The sequence below is a fragment of the Gavia stellata genome, chromosome 14, assembly GCF_030936135.1.
Source record: "Gavia stellata isolate bGavSte3 chromosome 14, bGavSte3.hap2, whole genome shotgun sequence".
Lineage (NCBI taxonomy): Eukaryota > Metazoa > Chordata > Aves > Gaviiformes > Gaviidae > Gavia > Gavia stellata.
In genome coordinates this window covers 20,628,977-20,653,123 of record NC_082607.1, presented here as the reverse complement: position 1 = coordinate 20,653,123, position 24,147 = coordinate 20,628,977, and the positions used below count along the sequence as shown (strand labels likewise).

At 42.9% G+C, this 24,147-nt stretch overlaps 1 protein-coding gene across 2 annotated transcripts in view; it reads left to right on the top strand.

Moving 5' to 3' along the window:
* Positions 1–298: 298 nt before the first annotated feature.
* The window catches only part of CAPN6 (calpain 6), a 55,647-nt gene continuing 31,798 nt past the window's right edge, over positions 299–24,147 (top strand). Inside the window, exon 1 of one of the 2 annotated variants that reach the window (XM_009810261.2) lies at positions 299–465. In XM_009810261.2, coding sequence (XP_009808563.2) covers positions 301–465 — 165 coding nt within the window. In that variant the 5' untranslated portion in view covers positions 299–300. The remainder of the gene's footprint in view (positions 466–24,147) is intronic. The other variant, XM_059824405.1, reaches the window with a different exon arrangement.

Sequence of the window (24,147 nt, the reverse complement as noted above, 5' to 3'; positions counted from 1 at the left end):
TGCTCTGTTACCTTTCCAATCAATTAGACAAAGCAAAATGCTGGTTTTGTGCCTGGTCTGGACTCTCTAATGTCTTTCCTGATAAGAGTTCTGTTCAGCCAAAAATACCATCCTAATAGATGAGAGCTTCTTGGTTTTTATGGTTTTCAAGTCTACTAATTACCGTAATCTAATTTATAATCTGTTTTTTTCTGACAGAAATCAGTAATTAATCTTGTTTAGAACAAGTTATATACTCCGTTGTTAAGGAGCCTTCATAATTTGCACCAGCCAGTATTCATCTTATCTAGACAGAAAGATATGTCTTCATCAGTGCAACTCTTCAGAGATCAGAAGTACCACGAGCTGAAACAGCAGTGTATCCAGCAGAGACGGCTCTTCGAAGATCCCGAGTTTCCAGCCTCAGATGAGTCCCTTTTCTATCAGTCAGCACCACCAAGGAGAGTTGAATGGAAGCGCCCAAAGGTGATTGACGCTCTCCTTGTCAGGAGGTGCTGTTTGTATTGTTCTACTCCTACTGTCTTCTCTGTGCTAAAATACAGTTATGTGAGTATATTCTCCCTCCCTTTTTCCATTCATTTCCTGTCACTGTGTGATTCGGACAGCAGCCCTTCTGTGTCATGCTGCTGTCCAAAATGAAAGTCATGCCTTACTGTAAAAAGACAAAAAGGAAGTGTTCTGTGCAGCATAATCAAGCTTTTTTACTGTTGATGGCTCTCTAATAACAAGGAGCAGTGTGAGGTGACTCCAGCCATAGTGGTTTTTAAATCAGCCCTCTATTTAATTAAGAGTACCAGTAATTAATTAAGAATACCAGTAATAGATCAGTCAATACAGGAGTATATTCTGCGAATAAATTCTTCGTTTCCTGGGTCAGTCTGTGGATATGTACCTGTCTAGGTTGCTGTGTTGACAGAAGCGTTTCAGCAAGGTGTTGAGATTCTTAATTGAAATTTCTCTTCAATACCTGTCACTTCTGAGGGCCTGGTGTGTACGCACAGTAATTGCAATATAAAACCTGAGCTTTAGCTCTCCAATCTACTGTCCCCTGCTGCCAAGCTGCCTCTTTTTTTTTTTTTTTTTTTTAAAGTTAAATATAACCCTTGCAAAAAACACTACAGAAAACTAGATTTTATTAACTGAATAGATAGCATCTTCCTGCCTGGAATACTGGAAACAACTCAACTAATAATGTAGGATTATTTTTCATTATTATAGCTCTCTGCATGTTTTCAGAGTAACTTGTGCCTTATTAAAACGTATGGGGAAAGGAAATCTCACAGTAGCCAGGGGAAGTTTCTCCAATCTCAGACAGCTGGCTAGTTCACTTATATGTATAAACAAATGTTTTGTAATTTTTCTTGGAGGAGAGAGTAGGAAAGAGAAGAGCCACAGTCTGCCCAGCAAGGGGTCTATCTGAGGCAGCAAACAGCAAGGCACCATTGGTGGAGTGGTCTCGTTACACTAAAAAAATGCTTGGATATTTCTAACTGCCACCAAGGGAATGAATTGAGAGCCCTCATCAGCATATACCCACTTTCTGTTCAAAGCAAATGGACTCATTTCTGTTCCATGGGGAACTAACTTGTGCTTCCAGAATCAGTTGGTTTGCTCTCTACATAGTGCCAAAAATAAGAGGAAACCATGTGCGTATAGCTGGCTGCCAGGTTACCTTTTGTAGTAACTATACTGGAACCACAAAGCCCAGCTACATATGGGTCTTAAGAGCTTTGAATGAATTCTGCAATATAAGGCAGGACGCTCACAAGCTACTCCCGGGGAATACTCAGCTACACAGATGGGTAGCTGATGCAGAGAAGAGAAGGTGAGTTCCCAAGAGGTGTCTAAGCAAACCTTTGTTCTGTAGTGAACTTGATACCCTCTTCCTCGGCTATGTTTCAGAGAGGTTCTGGTGGAATCTTAGCAGCAAGTTTTATCCAGAGGGAATGGAGAGTTTTCCTTTATTGATTGATATAGTCGCTGGTCTCTACGTGGCTATGCTGAAGTTACTGTGGACTTTGCCTTTGACTTCTATAAAACGTCGATTACACACCAGTGATTTCATATGCAAAATGAACAGCTATTGTCTGTACACAACCAATAATGCTTATGTCTATTTGCCACTGTTACTAGCATCTTAACAGGAAAACAAATATGTCATTTACTTCAAATTGTGACTAAGGTACTAGACATTTCAAATCGTTAATATCACTTATATTTGGGGTCTGTTAATTGGTTTGCTCTGAGGTTTTATGCTTCACATAGCTTGTATTTATAAAGTAGTTCACAGCCATAAGCAAATAATTCAGAAGAACACAAAATCGTTCCCAACTTTGATGATGTGGCTTTCCATCAGAGAGTGTAATCTGTTCTCATACTCTGACAAGTGTAATGAAGAGGACGGTGGAAGCCTCCAGCCAGATGCACACAGTGTTTTTACCCTTAAGCATGATGAATTTGTCCTTTACCTCACCCATGTCCACTTTTGGGATTAGAGTTAATCTTCTGGAAGCACAAACTTGTGTGTCTTTTCCTAGAAAGCATGATGCCGATGACAATGTAATCTACTTCATATGCAGCTGGTACTGTTCCCTGTCCTCTGTGACAGGGGATAACAGATGAGGCTGACCAAAATTGCACTGTATTTGCCAGGATGGCATTAGACTGAGGGGGTTTTTTCTTGGGGTTTTTTTTTCCTGGTGGTGTTCATTTCTCACAGCAGCTTCAATACTGAAATTTTAGTGAGCAGAGCAAGGGTTGCTTTCCTGCTTCTCATTTTAGTTTTCCAGGTAAGACATGAGACTGAAGAATGGGGAGAATGAATTTGGAGAAAAATGTAGGCATTCCAAAGTCTTTGGTTTTACTTTTATTTCTGTAGTGCTTCTTTCCTGTTTATTGGAGTCTTTCATCCCCTCCTAGAAGGGGAAATACCATGCAACAGTCACAGCAAGGTCAGGGAAAGCTTTTGTGCTTCCTAAGAGATGTGAAGCAAGAGCTAGACTCTAGACAAAGATGCCACTTTAGGCCATTCTTTCGTGTGTGCATCCATTCAAGGTGGTGATCAGTTGTACGAAGTCTAGTTGAAGGACAGTAACTATAGCATTGTACCCCAGGGGTCAATACTGAGTCAAATACTGTTCAACATCTTCATTAATGATCTGGATGATGATGTAGGGCCATTGGACTAGATGACCTCCAAAGGCCCCTTTCAGCCTCAATCATTCTGTGATTCTGTGTGCTATTCTAAAGCCGTGCCTTCCTTGCTCACCTTCCTTGCTCCAGGAGAGAGCAGCTCTTGGGGCTCATGTGGGGCTACTCCTACAGATTTATGGAGAATAGCTAGAGTATCCCAGTCTTGCTTTTGTTGGGTGGGAGAGGGAGTTGATGCCTAGGAGGTGGTGGGAGCTGCCTTTGTTCTCATGGTGAGCCTGTTAGAACATCTTGAGGGAGCAGGGCTTGTCTCTGTGCAGCAGAGCAGAGGTGAGGATCTACTTCCCAATGTTCATGGGTTATCTCCGCTCTGCCATATGGAACTATACTGTGTTCTAAGTTAACCAGCTGAATGCTTAATTGTCCTTTTGGAGTGATGGACTTACCAGAGTGTTTCCTTTTTTTGGAGAGGGAAATGGCCTTGCAATATGGGCATAAGGCGAAGGCCAGAACTGTCATTTACGGAGGCAGATTCTGAGCAGGCCACTTAGTCGTCTTGCCTCACCAACTCACCCAGAAACTGCATCTGTGTCTCCCCATGCCACCCCCAGATGTTTGTACAGCATCTTGAATGTGAAGGATCTAAATGGCCATAGCCTGTTTCCTGTTCTCCCACCACCTACATAGGCAGTAGATAGCCTGTCCAGGTGCTAGTACGAGCAAGCAGCTTTTTGGTTTAGAAAGCCTGCGTAGCTGTCTGAGCAGCTGGGGAGTGCTGCCCAGTGTGCGCTGAGCTGGGGGATGCCGCTGCAGTTGCTGTTGCAGATGCTGGTGTCCAAACAAGTACATTTGAGATCTGTGAATCTAAAGCTTTTCTCAGGAGAGGTGAAAGCCGGTATTTTAGTTTCCGCTCACAAATACACTCGTGCTTCATTCAGTTACCCTGAACAGTTGGTGCTGGCCAGACAGAGCAAATGCTTAGGAAGAGTATCTGTAGAGTCAAAAGGGTTTTATTCTACTCTAATGGAAAAAGGAGTACAAGTGAGAGAGAGAAAAGAGGAGGAGGGGTAAAGTGTTTCTTCCACTTTGTTTTTGTCCTTGGATCTGCACCTGCAATGTTAAATATGTCCTGTTTGCTCATTCCAGTCAGACTCACAGCGATACGTCATTAACAATCTGACATTAATTACTTGTTTTGTACTTTTTAAGTCTCTTTGGGAAAGAGAACAAAGACAGGGTAGTGTTACTTCTGTGGCACCCCAGTATTAAGAAACTGGCAAACACAAAAGTGTAATTACCGTGCAGTCTCCCTAGGATGGCGTGACTTCCCAAGGAGAAATGTTGTTACGGAAAGATCATCCAACAAATAAGAGCGCTGCGCACTGCTTATGTGCAGTACTGGGTGTTGGTTTCTTTGGGTGCAGTGTGGCGTGGCATGCAATTGGCAGGCCGGGCTAGCGGGTTCTGATTGTACACAGGAGCTCAGGTGCGTGTTTGTTGATAATGCTGTATTTCAGTGCAGGGTAGTAAATGAACTCAAAAGATCTGACCCCACCTGGGATATCTGATAGAGCTGGCTGAAACACGGAATTGGCAAGTTGTAGCACTCTGAAATTCCGTATTTTATTCTAAGTAGGAAAAAGAAAAGTCTGAACGTGCCAGAAGATTTGCCTAAAAATGAGCTTGGACCTTATTTTGCTTTGCTTCTCTACCACCTTCCTTTGTCATGCTCTCCACACCAGTGATGGGTTATGAAAAGTAAAAATAGCATAAAAATGCCAAATTGTTTTTCACTTTGAGAAAAAAATCTGGAAATGTTGGACTTGATTTCTTAGAAAAAGTCATCTTTGTCAGAGTGACATTTTCTGTCAGAACTGTTGACAGATGACACCGGTGTCAGACCGCTGGCTGTGATTTCCCTGACAGTCATGTCTGGCCCCCTGTCCTTCTGGCCTGCTGTAGCCCCAGGGGAGGGGAGGGCCTGTCCTGGCCAGCTCTTTGCTTGCTCAGCCCACGGCAGTTTATGGGCACTTCGGGCAGGACTCGCCTTGCCGAAGGGTTAGATGCTCACACGGGATGTCTGATGTGAGGCAGTCACCACCAGCTCCCATTACAGGCAGCGGAGAGGAATTGATGTGTTTAGGTAGTGATTCAACTGACATACCTGAGATGTTGGCTTCAGGCTGAGATGAATCATACCCCGCAAGTGCCTGGTCTCTGCCGTTCAGAGGGTGAATTCAGGTGTTGATGCCAACAACACGAATCCTTTGCTGGTGTTTCAGGGCGCTCTGCTAATATCCCAGTTCCTCTGTCCACCTGTAAAATAATAACTGAGCTGAGCATGACCATTTCAAAGATGCAGCATCTTCCAGAGCCCGTCGGTGTGCAGGAAGCCTCCTTGCTGTAACATGTCTTTATGAGGTACAGCTTATTCCCTCCTTTGCCCCCGACACCACGCAAGGAGGTGCTCCCGCTGCTTCTGTGCTCTTCCAGGCTGCCATTGAGGGAGAGTGGGGTCAGCATATCCCCACCTTCCTGTCGCAGCACCTGCACTCGACCCCCTTGCCTCACATGAGATTCGAGGTATGTCCTTCCCTCTTCTGTTTGCTCCACATCGCAGAGGGACAGTGTCTCTGCCTGCTGCGGAGGAAGTCATGCAGGGGCTGCTCAGAGCTGTCCCCAGACAGGAGGGCTCCGTCTGTGAGCAAGGATTTATAAATGGCTGATTTTGTCACAGCCGTTTTCAAGAAGCGCTTTTAGAACCTAAAACCTGCCCATTGATATTAGCATCAAAGCCCATCCTGCTCTTTTTCCTGTGATTTCCCTGGAGTTTCCATCCCCTCTGTCAGGCTGAAGTGGGGCTGGGGGCAGCTGTGTCCTGCCAAGAGGTGGGAGAAGCCTCTTGCCCCCCTGCTATTTCTGCTGGCCCTGGGATGTCCTCGGCCACCTGCCCTGGTTAACCCCTCACTGAGGGCAAACACCACCTCTGTGTCGTGCTCCTGGTCAGCATCGGCTTTTAGCAGCAAGCAGCTCTAGTGAAAATACCTGGGAACGACAGTCGCTCTGCCGAAAGGATATTTTGTCTGCCTTCTTTTTAACTAAACCTTGGGTTTGCCTCAATTTTTTCACTGAGCACTGACCTTGCGAAAAGCATTAAATCCCAAGGACATCTTTGTCAGCGTTAAACAAATAGCAATGATCCCCCAACCAGGGCAGGCATTCATGTGGGTAAAGAGAGGATAAGCTTGCTTCAGAGATAAGCAACGTTCTTTAGTTATTCATAAAGGAAAATAATAGTCTGATCCTACAGAATGAGAGTCTTATCATGTGCTTTCCTGGTTTCCCTGCTTGACCCTCTGTTTTATAAGCCCTGGTTTTGCTTTCGTCTGCATCTTCTCTTTCTGAAAGAGCTATGATTGTACCCTTACGTTCCGGAAAGGCAGAGCTGGTTCTTTTTCAGTAAGGCAGCACAGAAAGACACTGTGTGATGATACTCCTGAACTGCTTCCTAAGAAACCTCTCTTGTGTCCCAGGCCACAGGAGGGACTGCTGCTGTGTTTGATTAAATCCCCTTTAAGTCACTGGTGCCAAAGGGCAGGTATCTGACTGAAAGTGGAGAATGGCATACTTGTGGCCCACTGCCTGCCCCGTGCTCCCAGGAACATTGCCATGGGCCCAGCTGCCCACTCTTCTCACCAATTTTCCAACGCTTTTGGGGTGGTTATCAAGGTTATCTTGAAAAGGATCAGGAAATAAGGCACTGTGATCTGCAATGATACAGCGATGGGAATAAAGAGAACAAACGTCTCCCCATCTCCCAAACTGGGGAGTGTGGGATGAGCAGGTTGGTGACTTACCCAGGGCACTGTGAGGGACTGAGGTGCCAGAGAACTCAGGACTTCTGCGCCTGCACGTGTTTCTTGAAGGCAGCACTAGCTTTTGTTTGCTTCTAACTGGTGGAAAATGATCAGTTGTCTCAGGAGCTAAAACATCTGCAAGTGCTGATCTGAACCTTGGAAACCTCCCCCGTCTCCATACCTGTCCTAGAAGATTTTGCCCTCCTTTGGGAGGCAGAGGAGGCTCAGAGCAGCGTGCCTGCCTGCGCACTTAGTCTGGGTTAGCTTTACGTGTTTTGCATTAATGTTCTTTATTCCACATATGATCTCAGTGATTTGTGGTCACAGTAAGCAGTCCTCCAGAGTGTTTAACAGTATCCCAGTCCTCATAAATTTTGTGCAATGAGTGTCATGAAAGACTTGGCTGTCAGGTGCAGAGACACCTGGGTTAAATGCCCCTCAGAGATAACACACGACTTCATCATTTTGTTCCTCTGTGTCTTCTGTAACTGCATTGCTGCAGCCTAACCCTATTTTCCAGTTTGAAACCCTATTTTCCAGTTTGACTGTGAACAAGACCAGAGACATCTGCTGATGTTTGGGACTACATGTCAGAGTCCAGTAACGCGTGCAGGAGAGGCACTGGGGAGGGAGGTATCCTGGCACTGGATTTGAGCAGTTGCCCGACAGTGCACTGCAAGAATAGTTTCGGGGCATGGAGCAGAGCGACAGATCGTTGCACCCCGGGATATCTGCCAGCATGGGGCCTGGGGATAATCCAGAGCTGGAGGAGAGAGGAGATTAAAGGGGAATAGCATAAACTGGGGTGACAAAGTGATGTGAACTCTTAGTACAGTGTGGTTACATTGCTGCCTTCGGTGTGACAAACTGATCTGATTGTAACAGCCCCTGTGAATAGTGACACTTCTCTGGTTTGCCAGATTCCCTCCCCACGCCCCCGGCTCCCTTCTGGAGCATAGTTCTTGATTTAATGATCACTTTTTCAGATCTGAATGTGCTTTTTTCTCCCTTCAGCCTCTTCTTTCCAGTTAAAAATATGGGGCAATGCCAGTGCTCTTGCTTAATCAGAGTAGAGGTCCCTCCCCACCCTCCGTCCTCGCCCCTCAAGCTTTACAGGATCTGGTTATTGTTCTTCTGTGAAAATATGACTTATTCTGCAAAAGCTGCTGACGCGTCCTGAAACAGCCCAAGTTTTGGGTTTTGTTTCCCTGTCTGTGCCCAGAATTGTCCACGTTTCTCTATTGTTGGTGGTTATTGATTCTAGTTAAAGTGCAGATGAACACAAGTTGCAAAGCCCTGTGTGCTGTGACACTTGTGTTTGTACTTGAAATACTGGCACATGTGGAACGTGCCTGAATCTGAGAGGTAAGGAAATGCGTTTCAAAGTGTGGTCGTGAGCCTCTGCTGAGCTTTGAGGGAGGTCAAGAATCCTTTTATGTGCCTCAAACATATGGAGGCATTAATGGGGAATACAAAGGTGGTTTCAGGTTGTAGGTTGTGTGAGCCACGAACCAGTGTCTTGCAGCTTGCTTATTTGTTGTGCTTCTCTGGAACGTGTTTGTAGGAGAAAAGGATTGTGAAAAACTCAGCCTTGCACTAATGTGAAATAAATCTTAATTGGCTTCTTTTTCCTTTTGCATCTGTCACATCCTAGATCATAACACCATGGATGCTGCCCTCCACAGACAGACCGAGTGAGATACCAATTGTTACCTTCAGTGGGTGACTTTCAGACATCACACTCCATTACTGGTGCTGTATGGGGCTCCTAGAGGATCACAGGACTTCCTAGATTACACTATTTATCATTTTAACAGGCACTTTTGTATGCAGTAATTAGCTGTGATTACACGAGTGCAGTAGCAGGGAGGCCATTTGCCATTGTTACAAATAGTTTTACTTGTCATTAAAAGCAGATTTAGCTTGTGATCTTGAGCTCCAGCTTATTCTCAGCTATGGAAAAGATTAAGTCAGATGTTTCTTTGCTAAACATACTGTGTGCATATATAAAGGGTAGGGTTGGAGTGCACTTTGATTTTTATAGAAGAGCATAAGCCTTGCAGACTCAAAAAAGGTATAAAAGGTCATAGGCAAAGTAGGCTCTGACCTAAGTTTAAAGCCCTCATCTTAAAGAAATAGGAAAGAAATGAAGAGCTAAACTCTGGGAAGCAGTCTGCCCTGGAAGATAATCGGAGAGGTTGATGGGAAGGTTTCTGTACACATTAATCATGTTTTCTGTGTTAAAATTGTGGAGGCGGAGAGAAGACTGTGTAGTCCTCTAGATATGATGCAACCTTCTGTTAGTATGGAGGGGGTGGGTGAGGCAACAACAGGTAGACGGGAAACCACCAGAAGAAAATTATTTTTTGCAGAATCACAGAATCACAGAATCATTAAGGTTGGAAAAGACCTGTAAGATCATCAAGTCCAACCATCAACCCAACCCCACCATGCCCACTAAACCGTGTCCCGCAGTGCCACGTCCACATGTTCCCTGAACACCTCCAGTGATGGTGACTCCACCACCTCCCTGGGCAGCCTCTTCCAATGCTTGACCACTTTCTCAGGAAAGACATTTTTCCTAATATCCAGCCTGAACCTCCCCTGGCGCAACTTGAGGCCATTTCCTCTCGTTCTATCTCGTTTAAATGATGGTAAATGATCTTTTCTTTCCTCATTAGCTATGTACACGTAACCTCCTGCAAATGAAGTCTAGCACTGCTGAACGTTTGATTTGATAAAGTGTTACAGCATCCTCGGTGCTTGATTATACTGAGCTTGGCTGCAGCCATCTGTCATTCTCATGCAGGTGTTGATCTGCAGAGAAGTAGCTGCTTGCCAAGGGCTGGCTGTCATAGCCCCTGCACTAGAAGTAAGGACAGGCTGCTCCTGGGGAGGAAGGCGTTAAATCCATCCCAGCTGTGGGAGCTCAGATGTTGGCACAGCTCCCAAAGATGCATGTGGCAACACAAAAGCATGCTCTTCACACCCGTTGCCCTAGCAACTGCACATTCAGATGGCAGGGATTGGCAGTCGGATCCTGCAGAAGATGATGCGGTTGCAATTAAGTCGAATTGTCTTCAGGTTGTTAGATTTAATTTTGAGTTGGGAGGGAAGGGGTGGGGTGATGGGTGAACGTTAGTGATATTAACAATGAAATGCCACACGTTTGAGATCCTGGTGCAGGCAGGACTCCATCATGCTGTGTGTTTCTTTAAGGGTGAAATCAGTGCTGGCACTTCTGAACCTTGGTTTTTTTTTGTTGGAGATACTAAAAAATCTGCCTCAAGAGCTTTATTTGTTCAGCAAGGGTAGATTTAGTGGAGTTAGCAGTCTTCCATATATCTCTGCTATCGCTCTTCTTGCATCCTGGTGATCCACAGACTGGAACAGTGGGGTTTACAAAGGCCCCATGGAATTGGGCTTCTAGGAGGAGGTGTCCAAAAGTGGAGGGCAAGGTCTTTCAAATCCAGTTCAAAACAAGTCTCATCCTTACTGTATGGCTGTAATTCTGGATCAGCTAGATTCAGAATCTGCTTTCTTGTTGTCTTATTTGGTGAAATGAGTTGATTTAGATAACTTTCTCTAGCAGTTGGAAATACAATGTTGTAATGTTCAAGAGGGGTGGCTGCCACCTGGTTTTGCCCTGGAGTGCTGAGACAGAGGTGGTCAACTATGATTTGGTGCATGAGGTACATGTGAATCCATTGAAATTCAAAACATTATAAAGCACTTAGCAGCACCCTGGCATGTCTTCAGTATATTGAGACTAATCTTTCCCATGCTTTTAAAGCCCAGCAACACTTAACCAAAGGCAAGGACACTTAACCAATCATTGCTTAAAATGGTTCACGCAACTGGTTTTATTCATTATCAGTTGCAAGGTCCTGATCTCATCTCTAGTTGCACTTCACAAATGGTTTTCAAGCCAACTGAATGTTCATGACAAGTCTAGGCAGTAAAGCCCTCTATTCATGTGGCTTAAGTGATGTGAATGACCAGGTAAATGTGGGGTGCTAAAAACGTAAGAGCAATAGCATCAGAAAGTAGTCTCGGATGTTTTTTCTGCTCCTGGGAAAAGCATAAATACTAAACCATCTGCCTGTATTTTGAAGGAGATATTGAAATCTAAATATTATAGAAATACTAAGGATGGGGGTGCGTCAAACTTTTAGCATTTGGTTTAGATATTAATTATTTCATCTACTGATTTGTAACTGAAGAGAATTTCAGTTTATGGATAGGGGAAGAATATTTGTATGCTAAAGTACAGGTGCTTTGTGCACACAAGACAGACTCAGTGAAATGCTGTGAAGGGTATGTTGACGTGCTTCTGTGTATGCTCTCTTCCTTATGTAAGCACATCACATTTAGGTTGGTTGGCTGGGAGACTGAATACGTGCAGTTGTAATGGTGGTTTCTGTTCTGATATGGAAAGAAAAGGGACCTGTTGAAATTTTTCAAGGAAGAAAAAATGTGAGCACAAGCAGCCAAGCAACTCTCTCCATTCCACTGTAGCCCAGTGCTTTAAAAAGTTGCATGGGATCTTATGGACCAGATCTTCCTTTTGTTGCTTCTCACGCTTTTCACCAGCAAATTGAGCATTCATGGGAATTGTCTTGGTGCCTGGAATATTGGTTATAATGGGGTAGGAATATCTGGAATTTATGGCCATGAGTAGTGTGGATGACAGAAACTTTACCGCTGGAAATAATAGAAAAAAACCTGCTCTGAATTGTGTGTCTCTCTTGTTCCCACAACAATAAAACTTTGTCAAATTATGTTAACTAGCTCTAAGTTTAAAGATGAGGTTTATGAGGTATTGGGATGAGTTGGTGACTTCAAAAAATAGGCTCTCTGAGTGATCAGACATTGGCAGCTTCAAATTTACTGCCATTGTTAGAGAGCATAGAGAAGATTAATGAGAAATAAACTGATCTCGATATAATTTTATTTTATTATTTAGTGTATTTTTAAAGAAGCTATTTAAATAAAATACGTCAAGGCTTGTATAATTATGTTGTAGAATAATATAGACTGTTTCTTGCATGAGTGAAGAAAAAAGTGAGTTATTACTTTATAATTCACTTTCCTGTCCTCATATTGTCAGTGATAACAGTGATAATAACTTAAATACAGTGATAAACCTAAATAACAGTGCTAATAACTTAAATACATGTATTATGTACTGATCTGCAGAGATCAAAAAAGTAACTGGAATCCATTGGAACCGGAGTTCTTGTTCTAGCAACCAGGAACATAAGTTCTCATATAGAGGATATAGAGGATGATAATAGAAGAACATTGTCATTATTACTGCTACCCTAATACGATCCTGTAATAATTTTAAAAATAATACCAGTCCTGGCTGTTCCAAGTAATCAGTCTTTTTGAGGAGCAAGCACTTTTTGAAAAAAAGGAGGGGGGGAATGGGTGGTTTGGGGGGGGGGCGGGGAATATTCAGTTGAAGCAATGTTGTTTGGTTTTGTTTTGGGTTTTTTTTTTAATGTTGCAACTTTACCCCAAATACACTAATAAAAAAGAAATGTTTCTTGAATTTTTTTCTTGAAGGCAAGGAAACATTTTCCAGCTATAAAGGGACTTCTCCTGCTGATCTTCTAAGGTACTTGGAACGGCATGTTCTGATGGTGTCTGGCCAAGTAATTCCCTGAAAACATCGCGGGCTTTGTTTTGTTTCTTTCTTTCTCCCATTATTATTTTCTCCTAAGGTTTTGAGGTGGTTTTTTTTTCACTGAACGTCTTCTGAAAAGAAAATTACTTCTCCATTTGCAAGGCAACACACCTTCACGTGTTCCTCCTCTCCCTGTCTGCTGTCTATCACTGCTCTTCTGTCTTCCTCCTCGTATGACATTTCTTTGCTTATAATATTTGCAGAAATAAAGGAAACAGACTGTCCAGTCACATCATCCAAACTGCTGTTGTTGATGGTGGTGTAGCTGACGATCTAGATATTCTGAGGAGAGTCATGCTGGGCTTTTCCAGCCCTTTTCTTCTAGTCTCTGTGCTTCAGGACCTATTTTTAGGACTCGATCAGCATAATTGCCTTGCACAATAAGTAGGTCTGATGTGGTGAGGGTACCAGAGCGTGCCTGTGCGTGTGTTTCTAGCTCTTCTTATGGTGCTTTGAGTTTAAGGGAAAGTGGTGCTTCTCTGAGGAGGAAGGAGCTAAAAGACCAAATGAGTGTCATCTATTTCAGGCAGAAGAGTGCTCAGACTGGGTGTTCATGACTTGCATCGAGATGCTGTTGCTTCTGTATCTGGGGTGTGCTGTGTCTTGCTGCCTCAGAAACTGGGCAGATGGAGCTGGTAGCCAACGTGAGTTAAGAGCAGAAGGGAAGAGCAGAACCAGTGTGATCCCCTTCAGCAGCACCCTGGCAGATGAAGGTAGTGAGCTACATGCAGCTCTTTCATACAGTCCATTGCCCTTACTTGGCCGAGAAATGGCAAAGGTGGGGTTTTTTGGAGGGGTCTGCTTGTGTGTTTCACAACTGGGAGGAGGGGTTTTTTTTCCAGCTGGCTAGAAAAGGAAGAAACAAACAGGAGCGTTTTTGTGACATTAGCCATGTAGAACATGGCTGACAGCTCACAACATCTGAAAGCAGCCTGGGGAAACAGGGAGACTCCAAATGAGGCATGGAAGTGCATACAATTTAGTCTTCTGTGTTTAAGACTAACATTATTATTCATCTGTTCTTGTTAGCTAATCTCTTACGGAGTCAACTCCTGTAGAGTGAAGGGAAGGGTCTTTATTGCCAGAGCAGAAGAGACAGCTGCCACAAGATATCCCTCCTCAAGCATTTGAGGGCACATTATGTTGATCACAGTAAAAGGGGAGTAGTCTGGATGGGAGACCATCCTCGGTCAAAGTGCCCAGCTCGTGGCCACTGTGGTAGCTCATGTTCAACATGACACTGATCCTCTCACAGTGGCTGCAATGTGCTCTGCTGCAAGTCCTGCCTCGTCGTCCAGCAGGCGCTCTAATTGGAGTTTATTGTCAGAGGTTTGGGTTGGAAAATGTGTGTTGACTTTGTCTGCAGATTTGGCCTGTTATTATTCTAAAGTAACCTCTGACACCAAATCATCAAAGTAATAATTAACAGGCCTGTCTCTGGAAGTTTGCTGTGCATTGGACCCTGCAAGAATTCTGTTAACAGCAAGTATTTTTTATTTGATTGCATTTTGCTAGAGAGAGAATTTTAAAGGTGAAGCAGTATAAACTTCATGTACAACTATAAATGTCACCAGTATAAACCCCCAGCAACCTGAAATCTTGGTTCACTTGCAATAGCATTCCCACCTGTGAGAAAACGAACACGATTTTTAATATAAATATGAAGCCTATGTGATGGGCTATGGGTGCCAGAGTCACTACGCACTAAGAAATTTTGTGTCTGGTCCCAAAAGCTGTTAATAACTGCAAGTGCCTGACACTCACAGGTCCCCACGCAGAGCAGGCAGGCATGGATTGCACGTACATGGACATCTGACATGGACTTGGGAAGCAAAATGGTGGAGTGGGAAGAAGAATGAAGCAGTTCTTTGGACTTGCATTGTCACAGCAGGGCAAATCTGTGGCATTTTGAAGGAAGACAGAGACCCAGATTCCGTGCTATAAAATTTGAGTGGTGTTAGCTTTATAAGGGGGATTTTAAAAAATCTTTTCTCATTGAGGTGAGTCAGTATTTGCATGTGCTAAGAGTAGTGATGGGAAAATAGTAATATTCCAGATGGACGGTACAGCCATCTGATTTTCTAGAAGATGGGTCCAAGAAGCATGGAGAAGTTATTGGACAGAGCAATCATCAAATGCAAAGGGCTGTCACAGATGTGTTGTTAAGTGCTTTCTTTCCCGATTGTTTTGTTCCTGTAGCGAGGAAGCGAGCAGAGCTGTGTGTGGTGCCCTGAGGACTCCTCTCACATAGCCAAACAAACAAGTAGGGATCTCTTAACTCCCTTAATCCATTCCGGCAGTTATTGCTGGCAGCGGCCAGGATTCAAGTCTCGGGGGGTATGTACAGCTGTGTGACCCTTGTCCATGTCCCATTTTCGTAGACCAGAATCTGCAGTTCAAATCAAGGCTGAGGTGTGCTGGGGAGTTCAGTGTGCTGTGGCTCAGCCATACTCTAAATAAGAACCCCAAAAACTTTACGGTATTTCAGTCAGATGGGCTCCATTTCTGTGTTTGAGAAGGTTCATCAGAAATAGGAACAGGAACGCTGCTTTAGAACAAAGCAGGTTTTTGTGTTTCTCCTCACCTTTCTGCAGCAGACTGGTGACACCCGACTCTGGCAGCATGCTTAGCCCTGAAGAGACCTTGATGGTGCTTCTGGGTGTTAAGAAATTCAAAAAACGATAACATGGGAGAACTTAGTGCTCCAGAACTTGGAAGGGGAGGTCCTCACTTTTTGAGACGGGTGTTTAATTTAAGAAGTGTTGCTGCGACTGAAACAGATACTGTTTTATTCTCCTCAGGATGTTATTTTAGCAAGCATCCTTTTCTAAACAATAGGAATTTATGAACTTAGTTTAACTCACTCTTATGCCCATCAGTGATTTAAGGTGGTGCACCTCAATATTAATAACATGGGTTTTGGGGTGTAACCCTGGCCCCCTTCAAAGCCTGGGGATTTTTGCTGTGGTCTGGGTTATCACTTTGCCTGTCCCCCAATGGGCTGAGTACGGGAGGCATCATGAAAACATTGTTTGGCATATTTCCATCTTGGTTTCTGACTGGATAAACCATTCCTCCCAGAATATTTTGTCCTTAATGTTTTCATCTGGGGAAGTTGTGACATATTTCTTCTGGAATTGCCAAAATATTCCCAGAATAGAGCTGTTGCTCACCCTTATTTTATTAATTCCATAATTTTATTTTTATTTTGCCTGGAAAATCTTGTTAAGATGGAGCTTACCCAGAAAAAGGGATGAGCAAGGAACTATAATGCCTTCAGCCGTCAGCAAATACCCCATGTCTAACCTCTCCATTACAGTCTGGTGACTGAGCAGACCTGGTATGACGTGAACTTGATGGCTCAATCCCATTTCTGGTGTCGCTTCAGAAAATTATTTGTTCTTAGTTGTGCCCTTCTGTGTTGGCTGTGTCATGACAGGGAGCAAAAACCACGGTGGCACCTCGCCAGCATCCCTGCCCTCCCTCCTCCAGAAAGCTTGCTGAAGAGCTGGGAGTTCAGTGCATGCCCTAATACGCAGCTGCATCCTGCCTCCCCCTTGTCTTGCAGGTACCAGGGCAGTGTGAGGCATGGGTTCCCCTTTTTTTTGTGGCATTATCTGTAGATACACTCACCCTGCAATGAGCATTGCATTTATTTAAATATGATGGAGAGGCAGTGTTTTGAAAGTGGCATCTGTCTCAACAGTATTATTCACCCAAGTCTTCCAGAGATATAATTATGAGCAAACATTTGTAAATGACATGCATGCTTGCCAAGCAGACAGCTCTCCAGATGCCAGTATTTTGTTATCTTCTCTCTTGGCAGTTTTTCCAGTTTATATTTCCCTCCTTCAGAGTGGATGGAGGCTTTCTTATGTTGTCGTGGCTGTTTCCTCTAAAGAAAAAATACTAAACGACCTCAATGTCACTTCTAGAACATAAACAGTATAATTCCAAGGTTCTGAATGTTTCTTTAAAGTTTAAAATGTCAGGTTTTATTTAGCTGGTTCAATCGTCGTCATTAGATGAAAATTGGTTTCTCAGAGAGTCAGCTTCTATTTGTCCTGAGGCAATGTGATGATGGTAAGAATGACACGGTAAAATTTATTTTGAGTCTGTAAAACAAAAAGCCCAAGGATCACATCCTCAGCTAGCCTAAGTCTTCTTACAGTAATTGTTAGTTCATTGATTTAGTCTTCCTGAAGAATTAAATGTCTGGCTCCTCTGAAGGAAAAATTATAGCCCAAACATGCCAGTTGCAAAGAAAATTAAGGTACTGTTCCGTCAACACTCTTCCCCAAGAGTGGAAAGCATCCACATCCAAAAATGCTTTGTATGTTAAGAGCCTTATGCTTTTCTCATTTTATTTCCATATTTAAAAGGGTATTTGGGATGAGTAAAGTCCTGGAATTTGAGGTTTTGTAAGCCATTTATCTTAGATTTCCAAAATAATTCGTTTGAATTTCATGCTGTTTCTCTGTGATTTAAATGTATGCTTCCTTCAAGATTAATTCTATTTTAAAAATAAATGAAGATGTATGTTTTCCCACCTAAAGAGAAGCTTTTAAAAATCCTTCACAGCTGAAAGAACATTTTAGAACTGCTGTCTTGCCTGTATGTGGCATTGTTTCTAACTTAATCATAAAGGCTAAAACATTTTGAATTTGCATCTTTTCAAGTTTGCAGGAAATAAAATGTTCTTTCTCAGGAAAATACACTGTCTTTGTTAAAAGCGAATGTTATCTTCCAGGTTTTATGCATAAGGTAAAATATTGTCTCTGTATGTTTGAGTTTCAAGCTCAATTAACTGAAACACGTTGTAGTGTAGGAGTCAGGATCTGAACTTTGGCCAGTGCTGTAGGTGTCAGAAGCCACCTTGACCTACTCATGTGCATCAGGAAATGAAATCTCTGTCCTTGGAGATATTCAAAAGCCAGCTGGGCATTGTCCTGGGCAGCCTGCTCTAGGTCACCCTGCCTGAGCAGGGGTGTCGGACAAGGTGATTTCCAGAGGTCCCTTCCAACCTCAACCATTCCGTGATCAGGGAGAGGAGAGTTGGGCCATGGGGGATTTCAGCGCAGAGTCTAATGAGAGTGCCGTTAGCATGGGGTCTGGGACTCCCTTGTTGGGTTGGATAATGAGTGTCCATACGGTCCTCTTACTTTTTCTTATGTTGAGGCCAATAGGTCTCATGTGTGTGCAGTCATCCACATGTGTATACATACATCTATACGTGCTCTTTGAGTTGGGAAGGCAGGCCCTACTTCTTATCTTTGCTCCTCAAATGCAGAATATCTTTGGCTTCTTTAGAGGCTCACAAAATCCTCAAAAATTCACTCCTAACTCCCATATCTATCTGTTGCATCAGAAATAATGAAACGTACAGCTCTATGCAGATGCTTATTTAATTGGCTGCAACATTTTGGGTGGAAAACTGGCCCTGGAAAAGAGCAGGACCGACCTCATTAACTAAAAAGGCCTCCAGGACAGGGCCTGTCTGATAAAGAATGTCTATGCTGTATAAAGCATATTGAGGTCTGATTTTTGCCTGGAGACAGCATTTTCTAGTCTGATACAGTGAATAAATAATCAAAATTGTTTTTTTCCTAAGACTACCAAAACTTCAGTCCTGTGATGGGGAGCAAAAAATTAAATCTCATTTAGCCATGATCCAGCAGTGGGCTGAGCTTTGATCTGCAAGTTTAGTGTTTTGTCGATGCTTCAGCTTTACCACAGGTACAGGTACTTGTGGGGCTGATGAAGAACGTGAATGCAGGGCTTTGCTCTCCCTTGGTCACTAGGATAACCCTGTAGATAATTGGATCCATTGGCAAAGACTTCATGCAGAGCTAATATTGCTGTAGTTTTTGTGCACGATCACTGTTGTCCGTGTTCTCCTTCCTTCAGATAAGGGGCATTTAAGCCTTGGGCATCTAATTTTCCTGCCTAAATGGAGAGGTGAATCTGGTACCTCATCCGCTGGCCTCTCCTCCCTTCTTACACGCTCACTGACCCTGCTCTCCGCAAATGAAAGTTCTCAGAAGTGATAGTTGTCAAAAAGCTGCTTTCACATTTGGGCACGTGGTCTAATTGGTAAAACAGCTGATGTCTAGACTATAAAAGGAATAATTCAAATTTAAGCCAAACATTTCAAATGTAATCCAACCCTGGCATTTCTCATCCCTGGTCTTAACGGGCTTTCTCTGTTACTGAAAGCATGACGAATCTCTCGTGAACAAAACTGAAGCAGTATCTGTCTATAGATAGAGGTGGATTGAGGGGCCTTGCATCTCTGCTTACATAAAGCAACATCACCCCCTTGGCTTAGCTAAAGTGATGATGATTTACAGCTGAGAATCTGGCCTGCATCTCTACATTTGAATAGAGCAAAAACTATAGACACTAAGGGGGATGGTGTGCTTGGAAGAGACAGGGACACCATGCTAAGTTACTTCTGCAGACATTCCAAAATCTGCAAAAAATTAAGAATAAAAATCCTCTCTAGTGAACATAATGTCTGCGTTGTAAATACTTAATTGTAAGACGAGAAAAAAGCAACACTGGCAAACCTCAACGTTATTAAAAACAGGCCCTTCTCCTTGCCTTTTGAGAGTTAAGCTATGTTTCCTTAGGACTTCCACTAACTTTGACTGTTAGACCCTGATCGAATAAAATAATTAATGTGATTGATAGTGTGAGGGTGGGGTTAAAAGGTGACTCATGATTTTCTCTTGGAAGTGGTCTGTGTAGTGAGCGCTAACAGAGAGGTTACTGGAGACACAAATGAGCCAGAATGATTTCAGTGTCCCTGATGGGGTTTAGAGTTCCAGCTGGCTGAGACGGTTTTGCTGGTACATCATAAAGAAATTAAACCTGGCAGGAGAGGAGCAGTGCTGGAACTGGAGTGGTTCTCCAGCACTTAGAGGTGGAGCACTGTGCTCTAAGACTAGCTGGAATTTGATGTCTAGTTAAGTTCATGTTTGAGTTATCAACACCTCACAAACTTCAAATCCGTAACTGCAAATCAAACAGCTTGTGCTCTCTGGAAAAGTATTGTGAGGCTGGCCACTGCGAATATTCCTATGGCTGGAAGCAGTCATGGCAAAAGATAAGTGGGAGCTTATTGGGATTGCCAGGATTTCTAAACTGGTAAATGAGGAGGGTAATTTCTTAGTGATGGCACTGACTCATCTGTTGGCCATCACTGACCTTTGTTCAATTCCTGCTAATTTGGTGATTTTCTAAATAGTTCTACAGAGACTCTTTTTTCTTATATATGTATATGATCTTCTTGAAGATAAGGAATCCCATGTGATCCTTAATGAACTACCACCCATTCTGATACACACCCTGATCTTTGTACTAACTTTATTTAAACTGAGGAAGGTGCAGGTCCGTTAGCAGTGAATTTTGTGATAAAATGATTCTGGGTCTTTTGTTTGCTGTATTGGCTTTCTCTGTTTTCTGACAGTTGAATAACATCTTTGTCTTAGGCTGGCATCAGGCAGATGTAATGTTAGTGTTTAACAAAGGAATTTGTCTGAAATGAAGTAGCAGATTCAAATCAGTATATCTGTATCACATTGGGAAAACCAAAAATAAGCTCGATAAATGCAGTGAAAGTGCTATGTAAAGAAACAGCATGATATAAATAAGAAAAAAAGTTTCTCATTATGTCTTTCCAAGCAAGAGATCTCTTAAGCATCTAAACAATTTAAACACAGAGATGAAACTGACTGTGCTTCAACTGGGATAAAATCATGACCAGGTAAACATTCTGACTGTACCCCAGCAGGCTGACTCCTCCCAAGGAGCCAAAGGCTTTTGTCAATATATCTGTCGGACTGAATCTGCTCTAGTCTTTGGTTTGGGTTGAAACAGAAGAAAATGCTTGGTCATGATAGGGAACACCTTGACAGTGATCGTGAGGTTGGAGTCATTTGCATTTGACATCAAAGTAAGTAGAGGTACCTCCCAGACTGTACGAGGCAGGAGGAAAGGGTATCTCCAGCCTTGACGTTAAATAGCTGAGTAATTTTGGTCATACTTAGGGGATGCTCTGTGATCTGCAAGACTAGACTAGTGTGGATGGAGAACATTGAGCAGTTAGCAACTTGCTGTCAGGCTCTTTGTTCCTTTTGGCCCTTTTTTCCCTCCCAGAGGAAGCACAATTACAGTTACATGGTCTCCTAGCCTGTGTCTGTCTGTTCCCCTCTTCCCCCAACAATGCTTTACTATTGACCAGTTTCAACCCAGTTTGGTGAACGGGTCGATACCTTTGGGAAACTACACATGCCATGAATACTGGCAGTTGCGTGGCAGCAGGATACCCTGGGGAAAGTCTTATCCTTTATTAGATATCAGAGTGCCCACAAGAGAGGGAGATACCAGAAAGCAAGCTTCCTAAACAGATCTGTGAGATATGGAAGTAGTTTTCTTATTGATTCCTTCTGAAATGTGTTGAGTTGATAACACAATGTGGGGAAGACAAGGAAATGTGAGAACATAATGAAAGAGGCAGAACTAGAAAGGAGGGTGCCTGGTTAAATTGTGAATTAAAGTGAATTCATGGATATAATGGCAATACTGGTCATCATTTGGCATCATCAGCTGCAGAGATGGCATACTGGTTACACAATGACCCTTAAAAACTTTACCCTTTAGAACCTAATACGGTTCCTTAACTTTCAAAAACTTCCTGAAGTTTTGACATAATTAGAAGGAAAGGGGCTTATCCAAAAGTGTTCTATTCATTCCAGTCCTCTAACAGCGATCTATCCTAGGCAAAAAAAGAGCTCACCTACACGGAGGGAAAAGCACGTGCTTGATTGCCTGGCAGTTCTGACAACTGTGACTTTGCTTAAGTATCTTACTTTGGAAATCACTGTTGTGAATTTTTCAGTTTCATCACTCAAAACTGAAGAAACTTACCTCATGTGCTGATAACTTTATTGCTACATGAACATCTTTCCAAGATAAGGTTTTAAAAGATGTTTTAGAAATACGAGCTGCTGTTTATTTTCAAGATGTGTAAATAAAATTCTTTCTGGAAGTTTCTGTGAATTTATGAGAGGTGATCCACTGATTTGGCTGAGTCATAAAAGTGCTTGTAGTAGTCAGAAGTAAAACGAATGCTGCTGTGTCATTCTTGATGCAACATTTTTTATAGCTGAGAATTTGAACTCTTAGGCAAGCAGTGAGATTCCTTAAAATGGGAAGGTGGTTGGTTGTTGAGACTGGCAAACAGGCGTCACATATTTTGGGTTCTGTCTCTCCACTGGTCTGTTTTGTTCCTTAGCAAAATTTTCTGTATTACTCCCTTTGGCTGCAGTCAGCAACATTGGTGACCTTTCTGACCACTCTGATGGGTGCTGGCGTTTATCCTCGCTTCGTAACACTTCGCTGCCCTGCCATTTGCTAGCACCTGGGCAGCACTAGATGCTGGTGTCACTCTCCTGGCTGCAGCTCACACCCAGCCTGGGCAATGAATGGAAGGAGTGAGCTATACCAGAAGGTTCAGGAATAAATAGCCTGATGGGAAGGCTTTTTTTCTAGAGTTGTAGATGAGTGATCAGATAAAGTTCTGATGGCGTGAAAGCACTATGGTTCTCTGCAAGGTATTGGGCATATCCCCGTGTTACTGAAAGACAAATACTCTCCGTTTTGCATGATCTTAGGCTGATCTTTGCCAGAAAGGATGTCCAGACTAGAATTTAAGAGTATGATCCATGTCCCGTTGGAACTGAGAGACTCCATTGACCCTGACTTATGTAGGCTCAGAAAAGTTGGGCTGTGCCGGCTAGTACAAAATTTCTATTTTAAAAAAAATTAATTTAAAAATACAAAATTGTATATATTTCAAGTCATCTAATAGTTTAAGAAGCTTGTGTCTTACGATCAGGATTTTATATACAAGTTTACAGTCCCTCTTTTTATGTTATGGAACAAACACCGAGTCCAGAATGGTGTGGCACACATCACAATTCCAGAAGTGTATCTGGGAGGTTACAATGGCTACTCCATGCACTGTTATCCCAGGCATCAAAATTTTTTTGCTTTAAGCAAATAAGTTGGGGAGAACACCTCACGGTGCTGTCTGAAAAAGGATGAGGAGACTGGGAGAAGAGGATAAAGGTTTTTTATCTTTGAGAAAGTATCTGAGATAAATGCCACAATTAGTAGATACTAGAATCTAGGCTGAAACCAAACCCTGCTGGAAAAGGGATGGGGAAAGGAGGAGAACTTGTTGCTAAAGAGGTTTATGTTCTTTAATGTTGTGGTTTAGACTTACGCTTTTTAACCTTCAAAGTCTGTGTATTGCCATTGGACAAGGAAGAAATATCTCCTTTCAAGTAAAACAAATCACTTCCAGCTTAATCTGAATTTTCACTCCAGACAATGTTTCTTAGATGACCTGACTTTGGTTTTGCCACACACTGCCCGATGCAATAACAAAAAACAAACAAAAAAAAAGGGTGACTTTGTTGAAATCTACCTAATACTCTTTTGTAAACAGCGTATTCCCTTCTTCATAAAAGGCAGTGATGAAGAATTCAGTCTATATCAGTTACCAGCCCCTTGAGACACAGCGTAAGGTCAGACTGGACAAGTCTGGAAAGGTCATGGCCACTGAGCCAAAATGATGCTTATTATCAGGCAAAGAAAATAGCTGCCTCCCCAGCCAGAGATGAACAGTCAGGCGTACAGACCTGGGAATTGTTTATTCCGCACTGGTCCAGTGCTGAATATTTCAGTGTTGTGAAAAATGGTGTGTAACATTTTCCAACCTCCTTTTTTTTATTGTTTTTATTTCCCATCTCAGGAAACTAGTTCAAGAACTTGACTGAAAAACATGTTTTGAGGAAGCAGTAAAAAACCATAGCTAAATGGTGGGTGGCCTTTTAGTCTGATGAACCGTGAGTGGACTTACAGCCCATGTCTGACCTCAGCCACATTAGTGTGTGCCTGAAAGCGATGTCGGGGAGTCGCTCTAAGCCAACTGTCTTCGAACTTGGCCATCCCTCTGTTATTTGCATTTAATGCAGAGACATTTCCACTGCTTTGGTAGGTTGCTCTTTCCAGAAATAGAGTTAGGCTGGCTTACACCACCTGTTTCTCAAAAGAACTGTACATTCAGTTTTTCTTGAAAATGCCCTCAATTTCTTTCCTTTCCACTGGAGAAAAAAGACCAGTTGTTCTGAGATCCCTGGACTGCTGGCAGCCCCTTTGGAGCAATTACAACTTGCCAAGTAGCACTCCCAAAGAAATGGTTACAGCACGCACGCACACTAACTGCACAGCTCATGTGCGATGAGTCTGACCTGTCTGGGGCCCTTCCCCATATGCTGTGTATGCCCTTGCTGTCATACGCATTCTGATCTCTAATAATGATTTTGAACTCATTTATGTTTGATTTTATTAAATACTAAGGAACAGATTTGTAATATC